The 9,780-nt window shown below is 39.3% G+C and overlaps 1 protein-coding gene across 2 annotated transcripts; it reads left to right on the plus strand.

The window, feature by feature from the left end:
• The first annotated feature begins 5,110 nt into the window (after positions 1 to 5,110).
• LOC133818584 (protein C2-DOMAIN ABA-RELATED 4-like) lies at positions 5,111 to 6,533 on the plus strand. Of its 2 annotated transcripts, none has more exons than XM_062251545.1 (3): positions 5,111 to 5,501; positions 5,885 to 5,980; positions 6,081 to 6,533. In XM_062251545.1, exons 1-3 carry the CDS (start codon positions 5,391 to 5,393, stop codon positions 6,351 to 6,353), a joined length of 480 nt encoding a protein of 159 aa, XP_062107529.1. In that variant the 5' UTR covers positions 5,111 to 5,390; the 3' UTR covers positions 6,354 to 6,533. The 2 variants fall into 2 exon arrangements, with proteins under 2 accessions (XP_062107529.1, XP_062107530.1); XM_062251546.1 differs by having other exon boundaries at positions 5,287 to 5,501; positions 5,784 to 5,980.
• Positions 6,534 to 9,780: the final 3,247 nt, after the last annotated feature.

Here is a 9,780-nt window from a genome sequence, read left to right on the forward strand (position 1 = left end):
GGACGTGTCATCCCCTGAACTAAGGGCGTGACGCTCTTCGCTACGTGGGCATTCCCGGCGATTTTTGTTCACCGAGGCTCTAGGGTGCAAAGACCTTTCCCGCCCATCTTGCCCTGGGGCATGCCGAGGCCGAGCATCCCGCGGCCGCGTCCCCTGCGGATTGGTCGGGGGCCCTGTCCTGGGACGGGGCGCACCTTCTCTTTCCTAGGGAGTGGCGGGGAACGGGCCCCGGCTTTCACAACGGGGGTGTTTTTCTCTCGAGTCTTTCCCCCGGCCTTCTTTTTCTCTCGGTCCAGGTTTCCTAGGACTGGCTCAGGAAATTTTTTCGGGGGAGGGGGTGGCCTCACGTCTTCAGGGGCTCTGGCTCTGGCTTGCGGAGCGGGCTGTTGCGCTCCCGGAAGTGGGCCAGCTGGGAGATTGGTCGCCGGACCCTGTGCGGCTATGAATGCCTGCAGGGCTTGGAGAGACTCTTGCATCCGCCGAGACGCCTCTGCCTGCTCAGCAATCCTAGCCTCCTGGTCCAGGACTTGCTGCCTCAGTCTAGTCACCTCCAGGTCCTGCTAGTTGGGATCTCCTCCTGGGATATCGGGATCCGTAACTTCGTCGTGGTATTCCCCCTCGTTCTCCTCCTCTTCATAATATTCCTCGTTCTCCTCTTCGTACTCTATTCCACCCTCATAGTCTTGTGACTCGTCAAGGTGATACGTATGAGGAGGAGCGTTCCCAGGTGGATTATGAGGAAGAGGCTAGGAAGGCAGCAGCTCTCCATTGCCCTGTTCTGAGTTAGTAGGGTCGAAATTTGTGTGTCTTGTATTCGCCATTGTAGTAGAGGTTTGATGTTTGCACTAGCTTTCTCAGGCTCTCAATGAAAGCACCAAAATGTTTACCGAGATTTTCGGAAACCATATTAATAAAAAGTAAGCGAGATTAATCATATGGAATTTAGAAGATATAAACAAGATTTTTACGTGGTTGAGGCATTATGAGCCTTAGTCCACGAGACAGTTTTATTAGAGCTTGGAAAGTCTTTAACAATGGATTTTCTCTCTGTTTATTATGATATGTGATAATTTTAGCCCGTTGAGGGCATAAACGTGATAATTATGTTATGTGATTTGTACCATGTGGGTGTGGTGATATCAATGTGATGCACGTGCCGAGATGGTCCTAGAGAGCTAGATAACTCAAAGTCACAATGGGATTTTATACCCGGCTCGGGAGAAGTCTAGGGGTATTTTGGGGATTTTGTAAATTAGTTCTTGAGAGATAATGGTAACTGGTAATATGGTAACTTGTGTAACTGTTAGTAACCATAGAGAGTAACAGGTTTAGTTGGAGTATTGGTAGAATTGTAATGGATAGGAAATGACAAAAGGGCCTTTGAGGTTTAGTTAGGAAAGGGATATTAAAGGAAGGGTAGAGTGGTCAATTGGTTGAGGATAGATGAGCTTCAGCTGAAAGGAAAAGGTAGTCACGTATAACACTTGGAGGAAAATCTAGAAGAAAAGAGAAGAAGAGGAAAGCTGAAGTTGGGAGACCTAAGAGGAGAGTTTTGATGGTTCAAGGCAACTAAGTTGAGCATAAGCCAAGATTATTCAGAGAGTTGGGATAATCAAAAGGGAAGGTGATTTGAAGCTAGAGTTGAGGAGAATTCAAGCTGGGTTCTTGACTGAGGTAAGAGTTTATCATGTTTAATTTTCGTAATTGGTGTGGTTTAAGACTCTAGAGGCATGATATATAGTTTTGGAAGCCATGGTTTAAGTTTTAGGAATTTGAAACTCAAGATAGGATCTTGGGGTGTGCTTGTGTGATTGGGGTTGTTTATGATGTTTGTAGGTTGTTGAATGGTGGGTTTTGAATTGGTTTTGGAGCTTAGGTATGAGTTTGGGATGATTTGGAGTGATTTGGGTTCGGGAAAAACGCAGGGGAAAACCCAGAAAATCTGGGTTCGCGAAGGAGCGCCGCGGCCCTGTTCTTGGGCGCCGCGGCGCGAGGCTGATTCTGGGCAGGGCAAGCTCTCTGACTTGCTGGGCGTTGCGGCCCTCTAGGGCAGCGCCGCGGCGCTAGGCCAATTTCAGAGCATGGGATTTTGCAATTTTGAGCCTTTGCTCCAGGGGTTCGGGGGATGTCTTCGGTGCATTGTTTTAGGGATTTGGGGGTTCCGAGAGTGTGGGATTGGTTCCGGGAGGTAGTTTTGGATTGGTTAGTGACAAAGGATGTTTCATTTGTGTTGTGACTAGGTCTTTGGAGAGGCTCGGGGTAGAGGACCGTGCTCGCCGCTTCGGGGCATCGGAAGCTAGTAAACTGAAAGGTAAGAAAACTGCACCTGGTTGTATGATTGTGATGGGAGTAAGTGCTCCCGAGAATTGTATCGTGTCAACGTTGGTATTACGCCATGGGACATGTAAAAGCGGTCTAAGAGTGCCGTACATGTAATTAGCGCACGGGGCGCGGATTGGCCACTGGTAGCCAAGGACAACGGGACAACGGAGGGGGCAGCCTGAGGGCGCCAGCCCTAGTTATCATTTGTGAACTGTATTTGATATGTGTTGACATGCTTAGTAATACTCGATTTGTGGAATACTCGATTGTACCGATTGGTTATATGGTTGAGATTATGTAATGCAATGTGAGATATTGACTTGTCTGCTAACTGCTTATGCTCTATTGTTGTTGTGTTTTCTTGCTGGGCCTTGGCTCACGGGTGCTACGTGGTGCAGGTAAAGGCAATGGCAAGCTGGACCAAGCCTGAGATGGAGAGCTCTGAGGTGGAATGTACATAGCCAGCTGTTCGATCACCATGGTCGAGGAGTGAGTCAGGACAGGGATTACCTAACTGCTCGTTTTGCCTTAGTATGGTTGGTTATTGTATCTGAACCTTATAACTTTTGTAAATGGCCTTTAAACTGATATTTTTGGGATCCCGTGTAAATAAATAACGTTTCTTAATGAAAATGTGGCTTTTGAGACCAAACCATTTTAAACCTTGGTTCCTTTATAGTTTCGTTAACACGCTTTCAATTGATTGACTTGATTAGCAAGTCTGGCACTTTATAAACACACAGTGTAACGGTCTTGGCTATCCAAGGCGTTACATAGGTCCTTTCTCCAGTGTTCTATCACCTGTATTTATAGGCTCACAGGAGCACTGGGCTTGGGCCGGGCTGACCCAGGCCCAACAAGGATATAAATACCCTTGGCTTCTCTGTCGGAAGCCCAATACAAAGGATAAAAATACAAAGGACTACGAATGATCAAAGCCCACTGAGGCAGCCCAAGGCCTATATTTCGCCCGACAAAATGGGGCTTTTGGTCCGGGCATTCCGAGTTATGAGGCAGATTCAGGGGACAAAATCAGTCAGTGTAGTGGCAGCGCAGGTCTGAACAAGCGGCGTGCAATCCCGAGGTGGCCTTTTCCGCAGGTGAAAAGTGGGGACAGCCCTCACGCGTCATGGAGCGGCTTCAGGGTCACAGATGGTTTTTCCTACCAACCTTGAGGACTTGACCCGGGTTCATTTACCTCTGTCCCTCTTCATTTACCATAGGCCGGGATCGTTTACCAGGCTCCGGGACCGTTTGCGTACACTTCGACCATAACCTCAAATAGCTATATGTCTCCCGGATGATCGTCCTGGATCATCTTTCCTGGACATCGTCCGGGTCTGGACCCACACTTGGGCCGACGTTCCTGGTCATTCCTTGCCAAGCGGGCCTGGGCTGGGCCCAAACCCAATTGCCCAGATAGTGGGTCTGGACCATCGTCCCGGCCCCAAGGCAAGAAATGGGGATAACAGCTTTGTTTTACTGCGAACTATTTAAACTCGTTCCCTATAATCTTAATCATCTCCTACCAATACAAGATTGTAGTCACAATAACGAATTTGAGAATTTTCTGATGTTCATATAATATTGTTTTACCAATAATAATAAAAAATCAATATCAACTAAAATTCATTTCAATTATTTATTTCATACAACATTGTTCAATACATATGCTTTAAATGACACTAATTCCAACACTCTTGTGGTGTCCATCTTGACATGTTAATCTAAGAACGTCCTTCCAACAAAAAAAGAAAAATAAATAGAATGTTTGCCCCCCAAACTATTACCACTACCTTATTGTGCCTCCTAAATTTTTTACGTTGATTTAAATTCCCCCTAAACTATTACTGTTACATTATTATGCTTATTTTGTTAATTTTTATCATACATGACTAAGCAAGTAATGATTTGACACTTTAGACATTGACGCCACATTGTCACGTGCCACGTCACTGCCATGTGTGTAATTAAAATTAAAAAATAAATAAAATTATTTCAAAAGATTAAAAAAAATAAAAAGTTATCAAATCTATTTTTTTTTACTTCCTTTGTCTTTTTATACTTATTTAAAAATGAAAAATAATTTAAAAAATTATAAAAATCTATATTTTAATAAGAAAATAAATTTAATAATTTTTTAGTAAAATAGATTTTTTATAAATTATTCAAAAATGAATGAGTGAGAGCCAAGTTGGAACCTTAGTAGCATGAGTGCCTTAATTAAGCAACATGTTTGTCAATGATTAAAAAAAGAGTATTGTTATTTGGCATTTTAAAGTGCCCAACACCATGTAAAGTGTGGCATCCCATGATTTGTTGGTGATACTCCATAATATTTATTAAATTCAAATAATTAATACTCGATAGTATATTATACAAATAGTGATATTCCACATTTTTGTAGTATTTAACACTAGTAGTATCCTTAGTAATTCTGTTAAAAAAAAAAGAATGGTATTGAACACTCGAAGCACCATACAATTTTAAAAAACTCCAAAAGGATGTGACGTTAGTATAGTTCCATTGGCCGGGCCACGGATCGGGGCGTGAATCTGACGCTCCACAAATCATAAAGTTAGTCAACTATTATTACTTAATTGTGCAACCACATTTATTTATCAAAACATGAAAAAAGATTTGTTGGTTGTTTTTTTTTCAATGTAAAGAATATAAAACCTTCATTAAGACCAAGTTGGCCTCACGTCGTGGCTTCTCAAAAATAGAGTGGCCAATTGGAAGCGTTCATCGCGGGCCATTCTCGAAATCGCTGCTCCCTGACCCACAGTCATTTTTCCTAATTACTTCAAGTCTTTCCCATTAGAAATGCTCAACAACTTGAAAAACGTGAAAATGGTAAAACGACAAAACTCGTTATTAATGGTCCTTTCAATTGTGTATAAATGAATTGCGAAGCGCAACCAAACTGTTTATTAAGGCTAAAATCTCATATCGAAACCCAGCCCACAAACTAGTCTCTGATTCTGATCACCCTTTTTCTTGTTATAATATTTTCTTAGGATTGTTTTGGTGCAATTTTCTTAGCTTCGATTTTGTTGGTGGGTGTAATGGAGAACTGTTTGGGTCTACTTAAAATTAACGTACAGAGGGGTGTGAACCTTGCCATCAGAGATTCCAGAAGCAGTGACCCGTATGTTGTTGTCAAGTTGGGAAAGCAGGTAATATTTTGGGACTAAGTTTGGGTGTTTTCAATTTTGTGCTTCGTCTTTTTGTTAGAGATTGTAATTGTAGTGTAGAATTGTGTTGTGAATAGTATAGTTTTCCTCTTCCGATTAGTAAGTTCAATGGTTTGGCTTGGTTGTGGTTGGAGTAATTTTTAAAGCTGGCTTTAATTAAGGAGCATTTTTCTACATGTTTGTTTTTGAATCCTAGGTGTTCTGGGTAAGGTCTAAGTGCATATCTTTACTTCATCTGTTAATTTTTTATTTTATTATTTTCAGCAGAGTTGAAAACATTAAGTAAAGGGGATCATACACACACACACACAGTGTTACAGGTACTAATGTTTTTTTTTCCCTTTGAAATAATCTGTCTCCTGCAGAAGGTGAAGACACGTGTGGTGAAGAAGAATGTGAATCCGGAATGGAATGACCTTCTTACTCTCTCAGTTTCAGATCCAAATACGCCAATCAAGCTGGTAATAATCATAACTAAAATTCTCAAGTTTCATTTTCAGATCTTCATGATTAAATTCCATGTGAGTGTTGGTGCTAATTTGATCTATTCCCTTTCATCAGTGTGTGTATGACAAAGACACCTTCAGCTTTGATGACAAAATGGGTGATGCAGAGTTTGAGATAGGTCCATATTTTAAGGCCATAAAGATGGGTCTAAAGGGCCTTCCAAATGGAACCATAATCTCAAAGGTCCAGCCGAACAGGCAGAATTGCCTAGTTGAAGAGAGCCGAATTTACTTCATCAATGGCAAAGTTGTTCAGGATATGGTTCTGAGACTGAGGAATGTAGAGTGTGGTGAAGTTGAACTTCAGTTGCAGTGGGTTGATATCTAAATTTCATAAGATTGTAGAGTAATTGAAGGTGGGCATGTCCTACAAATTTATTGTGTCCCCTTTCATTCTATCTATAAATATGCAATAGCTAGAACCTAGAAGATATATAATAGGTAGTATCCTCCCATGTAAATAAATTTGTCATTCTAAATGGGATGTGAGAAAACCGAGTTAAACTGCCTTTTGTTTTCTTTTCTATCTAGTTATTATTTCTCTCCGAGATAATACTTTGATTTTACATGCTCATTGTTTGTTATATTCTCCAAGATAAAATATGTTTTCTTGCATATTTTATTGCTGGGGGAGGGACATTATATAATACTCGTCAAATGTACCAAAATGAGACAACCTATCTTCACTAGTGCAATTTAGAAATTTGTGTTAAATGAACAGTAGACAAGATAGAGAAATTTTGCTTTTTAAAATTTTCACGTGGTTCTTAATCCAAAACTCAATCAATACTCATAATGAAATCCATTTTTCAATCCAACTTCCACTAATTTGTAAACTAAGTGGATGTAAGTTACAACAATCCTAATTATGAACTCGTTTTGGTTTGGTAGACAAATTGAACTGTACACTCGGCCACCTACAGTATCGATTGTTAGATTATTCGATGATAAAATTCTCGCTTGACAAAAGACATTCTGTAGTACTTGTTTGGATTTATGCACCAATTATTAATTATCAAATATCCACGACGAGTCAACTCAAAGTGGTCTTTGTGAAGCATTGCATCTCCAACAGAATATTTTGAGTGAAGGAAATATGATTAAATTTAAACTATGCACACACCTAACCTAAGGCTAAGGTTAAGGCAAATATTATTGCGTGTGAAGATGTCTGGTTGATGCTTGCATGCGATGACATATGAACCTCTTTCTGATGTTGACATCGGAACCCCACAAGGGCTTTTAGTTCAAAGTTTCGGAAAGTTAAATTGGGATGAAATTACCTAAAAAATGCTACAATATCCAATTTCGGATCAAATCTTATATTATATTTTTTTTATCTCCTCACTCAAACATCATTACCACATTTAACTCCTGGTTTCTTTAACTCTTTATTAGGTAGAAAACCAATCCTCTCTAATTTATTTATTTAAGATAGAAAATTAGTGGATGGTCCTGGAGAATATATTATATTCAATGGGAATAGAGAAATCAAAATACAACTCTATGCAAAGAGTTATAGTAGATAAAGATGATAGATAAAAAAAAATGTTACAACTCTATTTTAAAAATACAAATAAATAGAAATAAATGATAATAGATATATTGATAATACAACTCAAAGCATAATAATACAAATAAATATATAAGATAAAAGGAAAAAGTAAAAGAGGTAGAAGAACAAAATAATAAGAAGAACAATAAATAAAATCTCACACTCAAACAACCAAAGTGTAGAGTAGTGGAGATCACCAACTTGAACAAGATTCAAGACCTTTATCCAAAAGTTTATTTCTCCCTATTCTCTAAGCACTAAGAGATCTCTCAAGGAAATAACTATATGGAATTATCAAGCATCTATGGTGTATTTTACAGCCAAGTGCTTTGTGGATATAAAATGTTGTGTCTTACAAATGAGCATTAGGCTCTTATTTATAGAGTTTTGAGATACCTTTTGAATTTCAAATTCCACCAACCCCCATGGCTGTTACTAGTGATGCACACGGGGCGGGGAATTGGCGGGGAGTGCTCCCCTCGTCCCTGTCCCCATTTATATTTTTAATCCCCGTCCCCGCCCCATCCCCGCTTATTCCCTGTCGGGGACGGGGTGGGGAATCCCCTATTGGGGCGGGAAATCCCCACACGGAACTCATTTATTTAAAAAATAAATTTTAAAATAAAAATCGTAAATTATATGTAAATTAAAATATTGCACAATATTTATTATTTAAAATACTAAACACTATCCTAAATAAAATTTAAAATATTAAAAAAGTTAGTACTATACTACAAAAACATAAAAGAATGATATAAAATACATATAAATATTAGAAAAATATATAAAAATTTAAACGGGGCCCCATCGGGGCGGGGAGTTCTATCTCCGTCCCCGCCCCATTTAGCATTCGAGGATTGAAAGTTATCCCCGTTCCCGCCTCCTTCCCCATTTAGACGGGGATTCCCCGCCCCATTAGGGGCGGGTCTCTGCGGGGCCCCGTCCCCATGGGGAAAATGTGCATCCCTAGCTGTTACCAATCCTTAATTGGATGTTTGTGGAATTAAAATGAAGATTTGGGAGTTACTTAGGATGTTAGAACCATTCAATTGGAAAAAACTGAAAAGTGGTTTTGGTTGTCAGGCTCACTAGCCGCGACCACTGGCCTCTATCCCCTAGGCCGTGGCCAGGGATAAACAGTGGTCGTGACCACAGGCAATTTTCAGCATCCAAATTTTTTAGTTTTTCCAAAACGTTCCAAACTCTTTCCCACATGCTTTTGTAATATCCATACACATAACAAGAGTTAAAAACATGACTCCAACAGCCACATTTCATAATGATTTTGTGAAATTCAAACTCAAATGTGTAACATACAATCTACACATTATTGGGTAATATTTGAGAATTACAAATTTGTAACTGATTTTGTTTGTAATTCCAAAATATGTAACACTTGGGCACACATATATGTCAAATTTTGTAATTCTCAATAATATATTACAAGATGTGATAAATCACATTTTGTCACATTATATAATTTAACATTATATTATTTAAAATAATATAACACCAGATTCGTTGAATCCTTTTTGAACTCATGTTCCTCCAAAATTCCTTTTAGCAAAACCTGACTTGGTAATCAAAGCTTGAGTGTCGGGTAAGTTCGGGTGTACCAGCTGTGGCGGGAGGATGATTCGACATCAGTCATTTCTTCCAACTTCTTACTTGCACAAACTTTTCAAGTAAGGAAAAAGCTAAACATCCCAAGCCAGGTGGATTGAAGTATATCACAAGCTTATGTGGCCCGTCTTTTAGTGGGTCCCACCAATAAACAATTATTATTTTTATTGCCAAATTCTTTACTTTTTGCTATATTTCAATTTTTTAGAGAATGCTAGTTTATTTCCCCTTCGATTGAAGTGATTTCCATGAAAGATTTTTTTTAATTTAATAGAATATTATTTTGAATTTCTTTTGGTAATAACGAGCTCTTCAACTTTTTTAAGTACTTGCACAATGGTTCTCCTCCTTATTTTCTGAAGAGTTTAATAAAGTTTTTACATTATTTTTAGTCTTCACCCGTTTTAAGAGTCACTTTCTGTTGACCTTGAATTTGGCCAACTGATACGGAGTCAAATTTGCATGATGCGGACAAACACGTTTGAAAGAATGTGATGGCGAAATGATAAAGAACACAAATGTTTATAGTGGTTCGGTCCCAGAATCTGGTGAATTGTTATTGATATAGGATTCAAAA

The sequence above is a fragment of the Humulus lupulus genome, chromosome 2 (assembly GCF_963169125.1).
Source record: "Humulus lupulus chromosome 2, drHumLupu1.1, whole genome shotgun sequence".
In the NCBI taxonomy this organism is placed as follows: domain Eukaryota; kingdom Viridiplantae; phylum Streptophyta; class Magnoliopsida; order Rosales; family Cannabaceae; genus Humulus; species Humulus lupulus.